The following is an 18,502-nucleotide window of genomic DNA, read 5'->3' on the forward strand; positions in this document are numbered from 1 at the left end:
AGCAATGAAGCTGGTGCAGGCGGCTGGAGAACAAGTCTTATGAGGACTGTTGGAACTGGGGTTGTTTAGCCTAGCGAAGAGGAAGCTGAGGGGAGGCATTGCTCTCTGCAACTGCCCAAAAGGAGGTTGTAGAGAGATGTGTTGATCTCTTCTCCCAAATGATAAGTGATAGGACAAGAGGGAATGGTGTCAAGCTGTGTCAGGGGAATTTTAGATTGGACATTAGGAAAAAGTTCTTCACAGAAAGGGTTATCAGGCACTGACACAGGCTGCTCAGGAAGGTGGTTTAGTCACCAACCATGAAAGTGTTTAAAAAGCATGTAGATGAGGTGCTTGGGGACAGTGATTTAGTAGTAGACAGGTATGGTTGGAGTTGATGATCTCTAAGGTTTTTTCTAACTTAATGATTCTATGATTCTAAGTAAGGTTATTAGAACAGCTGGATATAACATAAAAAAGGATGAGTATTTGCAGAAAATGTCTGTGATAAACTGTGTTTCTTAAATCTAGTAGTTATCATGAATACAACACAAACACGTGTCTTCAAAATATATCTGAAAGAATAAAAGTAGAAAACAGGAGAAAATTACTGAGATATTCTGGTTTTGGGAGTTTATTTCCATTTTCCAATGCCTTTTTTTCCCATTGTCAATGGAGGCAATGGCAGCATTGAGAGAAGGTAATAGTGCATGAGGTATTAGTTAGATACTGGTGGTTTACCACCTGAATCTTAACACAATCCAAATCTGTCTGGCTACATGACTGAATTTAGTAACCACTTAGTTCATTAGTGGCAGGCTAGGATGTTTCTTTATAGAGAAATGACCTGGAAATGAGGAAACACATGGTTGAGTTTGATGGTGTTATAAAGGATACAGAGAAGTGAATGAGTGAGAAAAAGAGAGGAGAAATAAATGAATAGAACGAGAGAACCATTACTGTATAGAAGCAACTAACAGTGATTAAAAATGCAAGAAAAGACAAAAATGAAGGAAATTTAGGAAGTAAATTGGTGCAGAATTAATTGGGAAGAACAATCCTTGAACAAAAAACAATTCTATTCTTTTGTTTTTCTAAAACTTTGCACAAAGAGGAATACAGTAAATTGTCTGAGTTGGACTGCTGAATGTTCAAGTGTGGGATGCTTGTACTGATGTTCATCATAAACACCTTTTGAGGGAAACACTTAAATATTACAATGGTTGTTGCTTTAAATCCAGAAACCTTCCATGGCCTCACTGCATATAGAACTAGTCTGCTCACAGTACTTATGCTTGCTAATTATTGTTCCATTCCAACATGAATGTGCCTAGCCATTTGTTCCTATGAATTGTCATTTTACCTTCAAAACTGAAATTTGTTGCATTGGTTGCAAGATATTTCCCAATAAAAACTTCTTGGGTGGTTCTTTTCCTGAGGCTTTCATAATATAATGGTGTCAGGGAGTTGAAAATAGACCCATGCTACAAAGCCAGATTTCTATTTTGCTGACCTTCCTCTTTGCTTATGTAGTTTTGTCCTGGAACGAACTTGTCCTGTCCTAAGTTCATGGAGCTTTCACCTGGAAGGCAGTACGCTCATCTGTGTGATGCCCACCTTACAGACTCTGCAGTTGAGGTAATGGCTACCTATGTTCTTCGAAACCATATGTAATTCAAATTGCATAGTGTTTGGCAATACTGTATAGGATATATTTGACTCTTGCAGAAACAAGGAACTACTTAGGACGGATATCCTGGTGCTATTTCTTCTCAATTACTGTACACACACTTTTTATTTGAGAATTTAATGTACAATAATAAAGCTATGACTATTTATTCAAAGTGGCTATTTTTTTATACACTGAGCTTTTTACACTTTTGTGTAAAACCAACACAAAAATGCCAGAACAAATAATTCATTTTTAATCTCATGACACCAGTATCTGTACTGGAAAAGGAAAAACAATGCAGAAATTTTAAAGCATATGCATAATCCTATGTGTTGCTTATGAAATGAGAAAGTAAACACTACTCCAAATTTATATGTGGAATGGAAATTATTAAATGATATTGGGAAGTAACCACGGTAAATAAATGGTATGTTTGCGCAGACCCAGTCAGCGGCTGGGATATGGTGAGCTGAGGTTAGCCTGTGTATTTAACTAATGCAATAGCCTGAGGACAGATTACCTTGTGTGGCATGAAGAAGGTGGCAGGGGAACATCAGGATTTGTGGACAGCTGTGGTGTATGTGTCCATGTATCCAGAGAAACTGGCATCTGCGCTTTGCGATGAGGGCAGTAGAGATGTACGGCTAGCCAGCACACTGGGCAGCTGCTGAGGTGGGGCAGTGCTGTATCACGATTGAGCTGCTGGCTGCTCTGTCAGGATAAAGTTCTGCTCCACCTTCTGCAGCTCCAGACTTCTGGCAAGTAGGGCTCTGCCAGTGTGTGCCCGCTACGGGTGGGAGCAGAGGGTGGCCAGGCAGGCTCCCCTAGCCCTGTCCTCCTGCCCTACGCTGCAGCAGGGTGGATGATGATAGATTGCTAAAGAGGACCCAGGATTGTTTGCCAGAATACTGTAGACCTATATTTGATATTCACTTTCTAATTTCTGGGATATGCCTTATTTTATCAATATTTCTCCATTTAACCTTAAATTAAGCAAAAAGTTGAACAGAGGGGAAATAGAAACTCTCTATATAAACACTCATGTTGACACAATGACAAAATTCAGGCAGCCTAAAACGAGAGCTGACACTCTGTTTTTAATTTATACCAGTGGGAAAAATGCTGTGGAGGGATATAAGTCAGGCATGGACTGTCAGCTGGGATTTGTGTTCCTGCAAACATCTAAATGTTAACAGTAAACTTAGTCTTTGAAGTTTTCAGAAAAAAAAAACTCTTAAGGATGTTAAACATAAATCTCTGCTCTAAAAAAAATTATTTTAATAACAACAATAATTTTGCATTATTTAATGTAACTTAATTTATTTCTCCATTTCAAAACTTTTATTTTAAATTGTAATTTTTTTTTGAGAGCTTGCTAAAGAACATGCAAATATAGTGCATGCTGTGCATCTTTAAATATGTAAATTCCAGTGCAAAGTAGTAGTTCTGGTTGCACTGCAGCAATGCAAGTTCTTAATAAATTAAATACAGCAAAACTCCAAATTTTCTTTAGGCGTGAAATTACATTGTGGATTAAAAAAATTTGCAAACCTATAGTATTTTATTTTTGGCTAAAGGTCAAAGATAGTTTCTATGTAGGTAAGTAAAAACTAAAAAAAATATTTAAAACTTTTTCTTTTGTCTCTGATTTAACCATCATAATTTTCTCCTTTAATATTCTTCAGTTTACTCAATAGTTTTTATCCTTTTTAATTTTTATGTCCAGATATAAAATCCCAAAACAGGGATGCATAGTAAAATGTTGACTTGGTCTAATTAATAATACTGCAATGATAAGACACAAGCAAAGGATACTTAATGTTATTAGTATAACAATTTACATTTTAAGTAGTGATAGCTGATTTAGTATAGGGTACAACATTCCATCTGTTTTATTTTTTTTAAATAAAAGAATACCTTAATTTATTTGTATTCCACCAGCAAGAATACATTCATTGAAAACTGCATGCACATAAAAGGGAATCCACTTGTAAACTACATAATATCTTAACAATAAATAGTATTTGTTCTAATTAATACATGATGATAGTGCATTTCTTGTTAAAACTGCAAGCCTTTACCAAAATGAAAACAAATTCTTATTGTCCTTATAAATACTTTAAATAATTTTTAAGTACATGTTTCATACCAAGTATATAAAAATAGTATTTTTTGATAAATTAGTAGGTTTCCTTTACATGACAGATAACGTGCAACAACTAACCACTCTATACCAACTCTATTTGATTGATTGTCTAGATGACATGCAGCTACAATTGTCCCTTTGCCTTCACAGAACTGACAAACAGACCAGCAGGACCCACAATCACCTGAAGCAAACAGTGCCATAGATATTGTTTGGGAACAACAGTCAGACACTCAGGGGAAACCTTTGCTTCAATGAACAAAAGCCACCCATGACACAGTTCTTTTATCCTAGACTTCCAGCTGCTTTGACCCTCAGGGCCTTTGGACTATCACAGAAGTCTGCCAAACAGACCAGTAAGTTATACCTGTATACAAAATACTTTTCAACATGCTTCTAGAATCTAGAAATTTTTTTTTCTTACAGTATTAACTGGCAATTCCTTCTCTTACTTTCCATAAATGTAAATTTTCATGTTTGTAAGTCTCCACAATTGCCAGAGAAAAGATCAAATAAAAAGTCATTTGGTATTCTCTAAATCTAAAACTGGCAGCTGCGAAACATTCTTTGTGTACCACTTCACTGTTTCTCATTATACATCTATGGCTTGGTAATCTTTATCTTTAACATCCCTTGTGCTTGTCACAATGTCTGTTGGGAAATCTGGGGTCTGTGCAGAAACTTCTTCGGCTTTTCCTTCCAAGTCCCATGATCCTGGCAGGTTCTCAAGGCTGAGCGAGCTGATTGCTCCTTGGCTAAAACTACCTTCCTCAGACCTGCTAGGGAGCACAAGGTGTAATGATGTCTCTGATGAAGAGCATACTGAAGAAGAAAGAGTTGCTGAAATAGACTGAAGTGGAGTCAAGGTAGTGTCTGAATGGGGAGAGGTGCATGTTAAAAACTGCAAATTGCCTTTCTGAATTACCTGATACTGGGAGGGGGAATTGTGAAGACCTGATGTATAATAAAATTCACCGTCCATAGAATTTTGTAGGTTGGGTTCAATTCTTTGGGGACTGCTGCCAACAGAGGACAGGTCTGTATTCCAGATGTCACATAATGTGTTGCCACGGCAAAGTTGTGCTTTTGTGCAAGTAAAGTTCCCAGCTTGCATGTGTGTGCAGGGTTGATGCGTAGTCCAAGCCATTCGAGACTGAAGACTTTCCAGGGTAGGACTTCGAGATATGCCATGCACAGCACAGAACCCTGGAGGCTTCTGGGATGTAAGCAGGTTCTCCAGAAGGTGCATCACGTTCTTCATATCCTTACTTAATTGTGAGACTTCTTGAGTTAAAGTTGCTACCTGTTATGACAGGGCAAAACATCACAGTATTTATTTACTTAGGCATGCCTGAAATATACACATACATACCTCTTTTCTTTCTAACAATAGCATCTTTGATCTGTGGCATAGTATATTTACTTTAAAGAAATATACTCTACTAATATGTGTGAGAAATAGTCCATCCATCTACCTCATCACAGCTAAATGTTACTCTGCCAGAGGCATACTACAATAATTAAAGCAACTCAATAAAAAACCTATGATGGAAACCCCATAGACATAAACCACCTGATTTTAAATGATACTTTGTACATAAAGAATGATTTTAGGGTCTGAGGTGATTTCCAATGGCAATGTGACATCAATATCTTCTTGATAAAACATTAAATATCTTAATGCATAAACCTTTTTTAACAACCAATTTTATAATGCTAAATGATATAAAAAAGAGGTCTTCCAAAATCTTGTTCAGAAATACACTGCTGTCTTCATAGGAAAATAAAAGAAATCTGCATGTTAAGTTGTCAAATGCAAATGGTGGTTATGTGAAAATCTGGTGAACAACTACTTATGTCAAACAACAGAAAAAGAGAAAAGGAACTGGAAACTCTAAAAACCACGTGCTAATTTAAATGCTTAAACAGTATAAAAGCCTGCAAAACAGTTTGCTTTCATGTAGTTACATTTATGTATGTCAAATTGCACTGAGAGAGGCAGTAATTCATAGCATAGATTATGTGATAGATTATATCTGGTGTGTGAGCAAAAGGAAGAGTTATATTTTCTCTTAGAAAATGCTGAAAACACTGATAACATCCAATTACATGAACTACATGAACTCTTAAACCTTCTCAAAGTCACTTGTTTGGGTGGGAATCAGATTGAGAGAGTATGAGTTTGTGTTTTAATGTAAATTGATATATGACCATCAATGGGGAAATTCATTAGGACATTATAAGGTGGTTTGGGAAATTAAAAGCCTAACTAAAACACTTTTTATGTGACAAAGTCATCATTTAAAATGCGTTTGCCTTTCCTTTTTAATTCCTAAGGAAAAGTTTGTAGGAACTTAAACTTGGTCAACTATGCTATTTTTAATAAAGAGAAATTAACATATCGTAAGGTAGAAATTAACTTTGTCTCAATGATAGCTAATCGACTTTAGGTCAAATCATTGTCATTACTGTTAAAATAGAGTTTCTCATTCTGATAATAGGAAAAGTACTCTCTAGAAAAAAGGCATAACGGCATGTTCATCTTCAGAAAGATAAACCATCTGTCAAAAAGGAAAGAAGTCCGATTTAGGTGGCCTTTCTTTACCCTGAAGTAAAGACACCACCGATTAGGTGCCCTGCACAAATTAATTTTCATGTAATCAAAAATGCAATTTTCATGTAATCAAAAATGCAATTTTCATTTTTCTGACATAATATTTCCAAAGGAATCTATTGAAAAGGCTGAAAAAGACATTTCAGGTTGAGTTTGACTGCGTTATGATCTTACACAGCACATAACTACAGGCAAAATAGCTGTAAAGAAATTCCAAGTTAGAATTCCAATTACAGCTTCCTTTAAATTCATTTCTCTAAACTAAGAGTTACAACTCATCATATTGTTCAGTAGTTTTGTAATAATCTGCTATCCCTGGAGGGAAAATGCATAAAGGGAGGAGGTTTTTTGAGTGACACGTTACAGGATATCTCTCTTTCTCTCTACCTCTTTCTGCTTTGTTACTTAAGTCATGGTAGAAAGAAATTAAGCACAAGATCTTTATCTGCCAGCTGTGATTAAGCTTTGAATACCTGGTAGCTCATTTGAACTACAGTTAATGTAATTAAAATATCTTAGGAAAGTAATTTGTGAGCAGGCTTCCTGTGGGGTCAGCATAACCACAGGATGTTCTTGGTACTGCTGTACTGTAAGGAAACGCACTGTGAAATTTCTGAACATATCAACCATGCAAGAATTTCTGTGCTCCGTTAGGAAATAGGAGATGGCATTGCAAAACCTCCAAAAGCTTCTTTGAGAAGAAAGGGGGAAGGATAACCAAACTCATGTCTGTGTAGATTCAGTGGTTGTACATTCTTTTAGGAGCATCACTGGCCCCTACACCTAGCAGATAAAGAAATGTTGTTTCCTGTGCCTAATTTCCCAACTTGTATCCATTTTGCAGGGCTTCGTACAATTGTGTAGATAGGAAGATTGATACTACCTTATGAGTATGTACTTTACCCAAAATATGAATGCTGTGTGCAAATATCTACAACTTTAAAGTATCTTGTTTGCTTTGGTCCATGTTTTTCTCTTCTACTTCTGATTATTGAAAGGTTTTTTAAAAGTTTAATTATTCTCTAACATGTTTATTTTGCCGGTTCATTGAGACAACACCAAAAATCAATACTTGTAGCAGTCCTCAATTTCTGTTAATTACAACTTGCTCTAGTACCCAGATGCTATTTTAGATATGCAAGCTAGCTCCCAAAGTGCTGTCTTCTCATAAGCTTACTGTCCCACAATCATAGCAACCAATGTGAAAAACCAGCCTTTGGTATATGCTTTAGTAGTTTCCAGTAGTACGATAATTTTAAGATCCAAAGATTTCACGACAAACTTCATCAGAAATTGACCACAATTTAATCAGCTCTATTTGGACCAATCCTGCTTGACACACAGGAAAAACAAATATGTGATTTCTTGATCATTTAAAACCTTCTCTGGACTCTACAAACTATTAATGTTACTCTATTAAACCTCCAATATCTGTACTATTATTAAGTACCATCTATGTATTATTATAATTATATACTTAAATAGTATACTATTAAGTACACTATTTATATATGATAGTTTATATACTATTTATATATGATAGTTTTACTGTTAATTCTATACTATTTGTGCTATCCTTTTTACACACTGCAGAGATTCCTGAGCAGATGCAAATAAACAGATGTAACAGGGAGCAATTTTATCAATAACATTAAGAGTTTTGTAGTGCTCCGGAAAGTGCAAAAGAATCGAGATTAAAACCAAGAGAATTTATAAGTCTATGAAAAAAAACCAACTTAAAAAGAGTACAGTTTCCTCCTGAGTGAAAGGACTTACTCTTTGCATGCTGGCAAGGCTATTCTCTTTTCAAGAGTTCAGTGATTATTGCTAGGCAATACTGCTAGTTGTACAAATGACTCCTGCTGTGCTAGGCAGAAAGCTTTAAAATGATCTGTGAGATCCCAAAAATACTTGAAATACTGCCTTAGCAGTTTCTAAGACTTGAACTAGAGTGTTTCCTGATATAGAAACTGGATTTTATACAGATTTAGCTTGAATTAGAAAAAAGTGCACTTCAGACTGGTAAAAAGCAATGTGCTCATACCTTTTTAGCAGATTCTATAATAAAGAAAGAATGTTTTTCAAAACAGAGAAGAAAATAAAATCCAGTGCAGCTAATCTGAGTTCAGATTAAATATACAGGATTTGATGTGATGCCTCAGTTTCAGCAAAATCAATCCAGAAATCCATAAGGCTGTGAAATTGGCTTTATCATGTAGAAGTAGAAGAAAATTTGCTGGTTCCTCTGCTAGCCAGCTCTTGGGTAATTCCAGGGCAGCTGGTCTGTCTGGGTAAACTAAGACACTAAGATTATTGCTATTGATATTATTTTTATTGTTATTGAAAAAGTAAGAACATAAAAGAAATGTATAAGGAGCTAGATAATTTAAGTGTATTCAAGTCAACAGGTTTCCCATGAAATTCAGCCTAGAAAAAGGGTTCGCAAACTGCACTTCTAATAATACTTTGTGATGTCTGCAGGATGGTGGCAGTAAAAAAACTGAGTTTGGAGACTACTGCTTCAAGTACTTCAGAAAGAATCAGGACAAACTCTTGACTGACTACTTCCTGAGAGCAAACTGAGGATAGTGGAAATTCCAGGTTGCTGGGAGAACCAAAGCTTTTAATGTGTGATGTTGAAAGAAAGTCTGAGGTTGTATGTATTTTATCAGGCAAAACCACTAAGCACCTAAAGGAATAGTTAGAAAAGAACTGGAAACACACATTTCTCAAGAACAAATCAAGTCAAAACAACACAATTTTCTTATTTAACCAAAGAACTTGTTTAATGGATAAGAAAAAACTATAGATGTGTCCTGTCAAAAGACTCCCCAGATTTTACCATCTGTATGACATTCTCCTAAACCAACTAAATAAATATGACTGAGATGTAATAACTGTAAGTTGGATTCATACATGACTGGAATAGTTTATGATCAATGGTTTGCTGTCATCCATGGACATTTCAAGCCATTCCTTTCAGAAGACTATTGTGTTCTGGTTTTATTTAATGTTTTTTTTTTAATGGCTAAATGGAATTCATGTTCACTTTTAAATATCAGTAATATGAAATCCAACAAAGATAAATGTTAAATATTATATCTGAAAAGAAAATGTCAAAGGCATGAATATTAGTATAATATTCTGCCTGTGCAGAGCACTGTAGAAAAATGTCTGTGGAGTTTTGCTGAATCACACTTTGCAGGCATTAATCATACTCCCAGTATATATCAACATCATTTTTTTTATTGGACACAGGAAGAGGGTTCTCTTCACTACGAATTATTTACACTGGTGTAGCTTGAAATCATGCACTTTGTCGGGGACTTAAAATATCTAATAAAAGACAGTTCAAAAGAGAATGGTATCAATGAAGAGTTTAAGAAAATGTGACAGGCAAAGAAAGGAAAAAGGGACTTGGTTTAATTACATTTGCTGGAAAAGTATGTTTCCAGTGTAAATGTTTTTTAGAAGGAGAATGACAATCAACTTTTTCTTGTTTTCTAGGCAAGAGAGAAAAAATTAGTGAACTTTCTTACTAAGAGAGATTCACATGTAGACATTGGGAAAATAGTTCTTTTCAGTACAAGAAATTTTGGAAATGCCTGTTAGAAATTTCACTGGATAATCATCATCATTTGTCGTGGTAGTAATATTTTTTATTTAAATCTGGTCAGCATTTCGTGCTCAGTTGATTTTTATACTGCATGGTTTCCTCTTGATTAATTTCTTTGTTTCAGATGCCTTTCTATCAAGGAAAACTACAAGAGAGACATCACAGCATATAGAATCTATGCCATGCATGTGCCATGTGTCCTGCTTAGAAAAAAATAACCTAAGCTCTAGAGCATCAGGCATTTTTTTTTAATTTGCTTTCATCTGCCAATAGCTACTAAGCTAACATTAAAAGAAAGAAAAAACTATCTGGAAAGACTACTCTACAATCATGTTGGCACTGATAATAAAATGACCAGTTCCATCACGTGCCTGCATTTTTAGTATTTAGGAATATGTTTTGTTTAAAAGAAAAGAATGTTTTTTTCGTGTCCTGAGAGGAGAATGAAAGATTCTTGGCAGCTAGCTGTGAAATACATTTTAAAATAATCTACTTAAAATTTCTTCAGGAGATTTGTAAAATAAACTTATTTATTTAGGATTTCTCATTTTGTAGATGAAAGTGAAATTTCCCCATGAATGCATTTTCTCTGCTCTGAATAAGTGCCAAATACTTAGGCTATTTTAAGCACTTGTATCTAAAACCCCTAAAATTAAAAAGAGCTGAATTTCTACTAAATTCTCCAACACTCAGCTAAATAGAAGTCATTTTTCTAGTACAAAACCAGACCTTATTGATATTTCCTCATGTTTGTTTGTTTTTCAGTTGAATGCGAGAACTGTGAGTACTCTTTTCATTATACTGTTATAGTATTGTAGTTCTTTGGTCTACTGATGTGGTGAAGTATGAAATTTGGCCCCAAATTCAGGTATTGAAATAGGCTGCATTGGACCTAGGTCACATACAGGAAAAATGGGGGATATGACAAGGAAATCTGAGTTTTAATGTGTGCACTGAGCAGAATGTCCTCTATATCTGAGCATGAAATCATGTACCTGTGTATTTGAATGGAGAACAAATACATGTGCATTCTACAAATTATGGGAGAAAAATTATGTCTGAAGTTTTCTTTGGTTTTAATTTGTCTACATTTTAAATAGTTCAGATTTGCATTTTACACTTGAATCAAAGTAAAAGCATTCTCATGCTCTTTCCATACGATTGCATTGAAATGATAGAGAACTAAAAACCTAGTAACATACAGATGATGGGATAATGATAGGCAGGTGCATTAATCTAGATTTATGACTATCTATATATCTCAGAAAATCTGCTTAGTGGATTCCTGTTCTCACTTCTAGTCTCCTTAGTAGTTATATAAGATTGCACCAGACAAATGATACCTCTGAAAAAGTGCTTAATATTTAGATACATGCATCTTGTCAGTTTTCACAGACAAATGCATTGATGAGACCAGGCTGGGTGTACAGATCTTTGCAAAAGAATCATGCATACTTCTAAGGCAGAAGACCTATTCCTAAATTCTTATTACAGCTAATTTGGAGCAGGTCTTTGAATCCAGCTTTCCCCAGCTCAGAAAATTTGCCATTCTATTGGGTATTCAGTCACTTAGTCTTCAAACTATTACTTAAATAATTATATGTTTACAAGAGCCAGAACCTGAACCTTAAGTCTCTTGCCTGCCACATACTGAACAAAATGAAACTGTGATGAAACTATACTGTAATTAAACTGAATTATAATGAAAGTCATACCTTTCTTATTCGGTGAATATTTTGACTAAGTGGAAGAGGCAAGCAGTGTAGGAGATTAAATAGTCCTCTTCCACTCCACCTTGCATTACTGCACTAGAGGCAAATTCCCTTTTATCAGCTTGGACCTCATTCAGGCTCAAAACGAGAAGTGAGGTTAGGTGAGGAAATTAAGAAGCTGGGTTGCATTGTGTTCTAGTTTTTCTCACGCTGTCTAATAAATTGGCAGTGCTGACTTCGGAGCAAAAGCTACTTAGAGGAAGTCTCTGCATCCATTAGTCCTAAAGTTAATGAGTAACAAACTCTGAGAAGTTAAATCAAGGCTCTGTCATCCGTTAGTCCCATTCTTAGATAAATGAACTTTCCTTTAGATTATGCATTGAATGTCAAATGCCTAAAATACTGCCAAGACCTCCACCGGATTTCTAAGCTGAGTATACATCGCTTTGTAGATTTATCTCTAGGGTAACTCTTCTTTACTTTACTTTGTTTTGCTAAAAATGGACTCATATATTGTGTGTCTGAATGGGAGGATGCATGTCTTTGTTTTCCCAATGAAGAACTGAAATGTTTTTTAGCTAACTAGTGAACTGTTGTAATACAATTGCCTTCCGTGAAAGCAGATTTTTTTTTTTTATTTATTAAATGACTTCTGATCTCCACTGAAAAAATTATTAATGGTAGTGTTTGCTGCTGTTGGCTACTTCTGACCTATTTGTCTCATATTTTCCTTTTCAGGAGGAGGATGTGTGTCTTAACAGAGAAGTTAACGAGGAGCGGCTGAGAGAGCTGGGGGTGTTTAGCCTGGAGAAGAGGAGGCTGAGGAGAGACCTCATTGCTCTCTACAACTACCTGAAAGGAGGTTGTAGAGGGGAGGGTGCCGGCCTCTTCTCCCAAGTGACAGGGGACAGGACAAGAGGGAATGGCCTCAAGCACTGCCAGGGGAGGTTTAGGCTGGACATTAGGAAAAAATTCTTCGCAGAAAGGGTCATTGGGCACTGGAACAGGCTGCCCAGGGAGGTGGTTGATTCACCTTCCCTGGAGGTGTTTAAGGCATGGGTGGACGAGGTGCTAAGGGGCATGGGTTAGTGTTTGTTAGGAATGGTTGGACTCGATGATCCGGTGGGTCTCTTCCAACCTGGTTATTCTATGATTCTATGATTCTAAGTTAGTTTCTAACTCTGCTGCAGTATCAGTCATGATCTTCCATTAATGCTCATCATTGACTGATGGATGCACTCAGTCTGTAAGTGTTATTCAATACTTAATGTTACAACAAAATATCCAAGGAACAGCTAGTGCATTCCAGCAAGGCTGCTCATAGGCTTATTTGAGGATCAAGTCAGTACTGTCAGTTCAGAAACTCTAGGCTGAGTATGTTTGAATACAAATAGAATATGCAATTAAGCAGCCTTATAGACATATAGTTCTCTCAACGTAAATTTTGATCCATGGGAGGACTTGGAGGATACACATCTGTCTCTGGGATTTGAGTCCCAAATATACTTATGAAATCTGAACCTACCCCAGCTTAGAACTTCTCCTTATGCTTTTTTTTTTTCCTTATGTCTCTGTCCAATATTTGTCCATATTGTATGCTCATACATTGTCACACTGTTAAACTGTTTGGTTGGACTTGTTTAAATGCTTCCTCGTGTGAAATCACAGGAAATTGTTTCTAAGGTCTTCATGCTGAAAGGTAGAGTGTGCTGGGAACAGATTTTATTCTTGCAGTATAACTGTGAAGTTAAAGTCTGATACTTTGTCATGTTTGCCAAAATACTGCAGTGGCTGGATAAATGAAACAGTTCAGAAAGAGAACATCTAATCTTTAGAGTCAGATTGACTATCAATTGACAGATTGACAGGTTTGAAATTATTAGAAAAGAAGAATAGAAAACACCACTGAACAATATTGGCTCTGTGTGTTCCACAAGTCATATTGCTTGAACAAGAATGGATGAACTTCTGTTTCATTCTGAATAGGTGCAGGTGAAATGACATGAAACATTTGATGTGAATTTGAACATGACTGGATTTGCTTCTCTTTCAAGCAAATTCTCCAAATGCGTAGCATTCACCAAAAAAAAGAAAAGCAGGTAAAAGGGTCTTTGGAAAAGAATGACAGGAAAGAGAGAAATAGAAGCATGTTCAAAAGAGGGTAAATCCTAATAAAATCAGGTACGCTAACTATGCTAACCTCACTGTGTTTTTAGCTCTTTAATCTGGGAAAGAGTTTAAAGCCCCGAACAGCCCCAAATGTAGGAAGCCCATCCATTTTTTTTAAACTCGTTTATCTCACCTTTATCATATTCCTAAATTTTCTGAGTTTTCTCCAACATTCCTTCAATCAATGTTAGTATTGTCCAGCCCCTACAAAAGCTCATTACCTCATTATTAAGCTTGCTGATCTGCTGTTTGGTCTCTTCTGCTTTGATGACAAGCACAGCAGCACCAATTTCTGCCTCTGAAAATAATTCAAACACATGTAAAGGAAAGAAGTATAATAACTTGGAAACAGCAATGGTATTCTTGCACTTATCTGATATTTTACATTTAAAAGTAGTGTGCACTTGGATCAAGTAACTAGTGGTGGTCTCCCCTGTCTCTTTCTCTCTCTCTCTCCCCCCACCCTTTGCCCCCATATCCCCAGCCTATTAATGTTCCTTATTCCTCTGTGGTGCTATTTTATCAACATTTTCAGACTGTAGGTCATTTAAGGCATACTAAAGCCTCTTACTATTCCAGATTTTCACTCTTTTACTTTCAATAATTTAGTTACTTCCATATTCTTCCATTTTTGTAAATAACTTCAACAAAAACTGAAAGCCAAATTTGCATATGGGTCTTTATTAATTGTTTGCCATTTCTTTTATTTGGTATTAGAATGTTTTTATCTTGAATTTTGTACTTGTGTTTAGTACTTTCTGTGCCCAAAGGTTTGGAGGCATGAGGTTCCTGGCTGATCATGAAATACTGCTGGTAAAATATAATGCGTGATAATAAAGTACTCTTTGCAAAGTGTTTTATCATGACTGTCTGTTAGTAGGAAAATAACAAATGGCCTTTGGTATCCTGTTCTATTTTTTGACAGTACCAATTGCAGTACTGAAATAGTACTGTATGTACGTATATATGTTAAATCTATTTATACCACTTGTGAGAGTTGAAGAAACAAAGGGGAACAAAAGGAGTTATGAAAACTCTTTTCTCTGAAGAATGATTTTCCCAAGCAAAACTCACCTCCAATTGTAGGAGATAACCTGATTTCCTGCCTGAGCTGATCAGAGCTGAAGTCAAAGGTTTGGTTTTCCTCATTATGGTTTCTATCTTCAATCCCATCAACAATTCTGTTGAGAAAAATTGGAGAGATGAAACAGTTTCATAAACAGTTTCATAAACATCACACCCATAATTATATTGTCAAAATTACTCCTAAAGGGGACATTTTTAAGCAATGGTAAATTTGTGCAACGTAAAGCTTAGAGAAAGGTGAAAACTATTGTATCTGTATAACTTCCTGTGAGTTGCAAAAGACTAAACTTCCTATTAGGGGAAGGAATATGAGGCTGAACATAATTAACTTTTCATTACTTTTCATGTCTTCTGCAGTATATTCCGGGCTCCAACGAAACTTGTATTGTATATAGTTTGCTTTTCATATCTAAAGTAATCTGTTGCCATTCTATACAAAAATTAGGATGCTTGATTATACTCTTGTGAAGTTTAACGTTAGGCAGAGTCTAAACCTGAACATAATGTATTTATGAAAGCTTCTCTGTAAACAAGGACTTTGACACAGTCAAAAGTGCTGTTGTTGTGCAAACAGCTATTCCTGAACTCATTTAAAACTAACTAGTTCAGACAGAGTAACCTTATTTGCTACAGGAAGATGTGTAGACCAACCTGCAATGTCCTCATTACAATAGTATTGGTGTTGGATCTAACTACTAGAAAATGCATGTTTTCAGTTGTTATTGCTCATACATTGCAATGGACCTCTGATTTGCAGTGTCAAGAAATCCAAAGAAAAAAATGAACCTTTTTAATACACACATAAGTGTGGCCTACAAAGTATAGAAAACTTGTAACACATTGAGTAATTGATACATATTATTAAAATACATAATTACAAATTTTTTTTTTTCTCATTTCTAATGAATTGTGCTATAAAGAGAACCGTATTGGAGTCAATGCAAGTCATTCAAAAATCTGCCAATTGACAGATGTGGAGAATCAATTTCTTGTTTTGTCCAGGCACAAGACTAAGAATCTGTCTTACAGTATGCAGATGAGTTAAATACTTATCTGGAAGGGTTAAAGCAGACAGTTCGTCGCCTCTCAGTCAATGGTGATAACTTTGTGATGATGGAAATTAGACTTTCCATCTAATAGGGATATTCTTAAGCAAACCTCTTGACTAGAAATGTTTGTAGAAAGGAAGAACAGGTAACGTAGAGATGTACAGAATATATCTGTCTTGAAAGATCCATGTAACATAGGGGTTTATACACATGCCATGTATTCTTGTCCTTCATGGCTCTTCACATGGGTTTAGGGCTCTCTGTCATGTTTGAGTGTTCATGATGCCAGGTGGATGTTACCAGGCTTCACTCTAATGTTAACCAGCCTCTGGGAGGACATGAGACTCAAAGGTGGTTTTTAAGTTCCTCTGGGCTGTACTGTTATCTGCACCTGAAAACCTGAATAATTACTTAGTTTGAAATTTGCTATAAAACCTATTTAATGTCATCCATCCTCACTGCTTCAAAAAGCAATTTTAAACACCAGTATCCCTTTTGTAGAGATTTCTAATTATATAAAAAGCTAACATTTTAACTGCCTTTAAAGCACACAGGGGAAAACCTACTCAGACGTGACTTGAAATTTATAGACACTATATTCTTTAAAGTGTTTAAAGAATCAGACTTAAAAGAAAGCATATTAGCAAAAGTAGCTAGTTCTGGAGAGCCAAAAGACAGGCTTCTATGTGGGAAATATGTAACTGGCAAGGTGCTTATTCTTATACAAGGAACTGGCTGTGAGGCAACATAAGTTAGTGAGTTGCATGTACATGGGGGAAAAAAGTAATTGGTAAACCTCACCCCTCTCTGAATTTGCTGTTGTACAGCCCTGAATTTTCTCCTGATGACAGTTAACTCTACTCCTAGAAGCCAAAAAGTCAGAAGATATTAATATGTGACCTCTTCTACCCAGTCAATCAGGGTAGGGTGCACTCGTCCACGTAGGTCTGAAGAGCTTCAAATACATAAATGCCTCCTTCAAGGTCTGCCTTTATTATCACTTACACTTTCTTCCTTTTCATGCTTTTCTACTTCATCAGCAGTACCCAAAAAAGTGATTGGGAAGACTATGACTGTATTTTAGAATTTAGGATGCTGACTCCTAGTCTTTGCACCTAGAACTGTTTAAATATTTTAGCTAGTCTCTGTGCTTTATTGCCTTCACTGTGGTGTACAAGGGAAGAACCTGAAGCACCAGTTAAGAGTTCTGGTTAGCCTACTCTAGGGAATATCCAAGCTAGAAAATGTTTCTTAAGCAGCGATATGTATTCTTTTGAAAACTAGTGGTTATACATTTTACAACTACACTGACTGGACATTCCAGCCAGAGTCTTACACTGCTGTCCAACAGCAAACAAAAATGAGGATCTTAATTAAGGTCTTATTTTCTCTTTAATACTTACCAAGAAACATCTAAGCTCTCTTTAAAGAGGTTTTAACTGGACAGTTAATATGTTCTAATAATATAAACTCATTCTTGGAAATAATATGAAATTGTTTTGGCTGGTAAGCAAAGTCTGAAAAACACATATGCCTTGGGCCAATTTTCCAGCCTATTAACAAGATTGTTCTGCAGTTATAAAATTGTGAATGGAAACAGGAAATAAAGATATATGTAACAATGCTAGTTTTACATTTGCTCTTGCAGCCTTGGGTGCCAGTGTCTGGCTGCTTATGTTCAGAACAATAATGAGCAAGATTACATTTCAGAAGAAAATATGAAAGGTAGCTTTTCCCTGAATTTCCACTTGTTACGCAAATGATGGTGACCCTTACTCATAGCTGACCTGAACCAAATTCATCTGAGATCAATGAAAGAAATGAGAAAATATCCACTATGCATTTCAATTTTGCTACTGTAGAAGCTGATTTTCCACACATTATATTCCCCTGTACTATGAAATTGGTTTACATCCTGCTTCTGTTAGAAATGTAACCATACTGATCAAATATATGTTGAGAGGGAAAGGTGTCTATATAGTCTTCTATGTCGTTTTTTATGATTACTTCATCAGGTGCCTTGATAAAGCTGAACTAATATTTATTGAGCTGTGGCTATTCTACGTTTGCAATAACAAGCTGCTGAAACTACCACTCTGCCTTTAGTGAATTAAGGAATTACTTGATTATGTAAAGTTCTTCATATTACAGAAAGCAAAACTTGAACTGGAAGATCAACTACTGCAGCTTTTTGTATTCGAAAAAGTAATAGTAATTTCCCTAAAGGACTGATCCCAAAATTCTTCATTAATAGTTAATTATTATTTTGCAGCAATTTAGAAATAAGATACATAAACCATTTTAAAAGTAACATTAAAGCAAAAAATTAAAATATCTCAAATTATAGTAATGATATCACAATAAACTATTAAAGGACTCTTTTATGTCAAAAGTCACAGCAAAACAGATTTTCTCAACTCCATATTTACTCTCTACTTAACTTGCATGATCAGGTTTCC

At 35.7% G+C, this 18,502-nt stretch overlaps 1 protein-coding gene across 3 annotated transcripts in view; it reads right to left on the bottom strand.

The window, feature by feature from the left end:
- Window positions 1-3,304: 3,304 nt before the first annotated feature.
- Window positions 3,305-18,502, bottom strand: part of KCNH8 (potassium voltage-gated channel subfamily H member 8) — a 170,668-nt gene continuing 155,470 nt past the window's right edge. For all 3 annotated transcript variants that reach the window (XM_069860166.1, XM_069860165.1, XM_069860167.1), the window contains 3 exons: window positions 14,983-15,089; window positions 14,130-14,206; window positions 3,305-5,100 (listed from right to left, as the gene is read on the bottom strand). In XM_069860166.1, coding sequence (XP_069716267.1) covers window positions 4,390-5,100; window positions 14,130-14,206; window positions 14,983-15,089 — 895 coding nt within the window. In that variant the 3' untranslated portion in view covers window positions 3,305-4,389. The remainder of the gene's footprint in view (window positions 5,101-14,129; window positions 14,207-14,982; window positions 15,090-18,502) is intronic.

The sequence above is a fragment of the Phaenicophaeus curvirostris genome, chromosome 6, assembly GCF_032191515.1.
Source record: "Phaenicophaeus curvirostris isolate KB17595 chromosome 6, BPBGC_Pcur_1.0, whole genome shotgun sequence".
Lineage (NCBI taxonomy): Eukaryota > Metazoa > Chordata > Aves > Cuculiformes > Cuculidae > Phaenicophaeus > Phaenicophaeus curvirostris.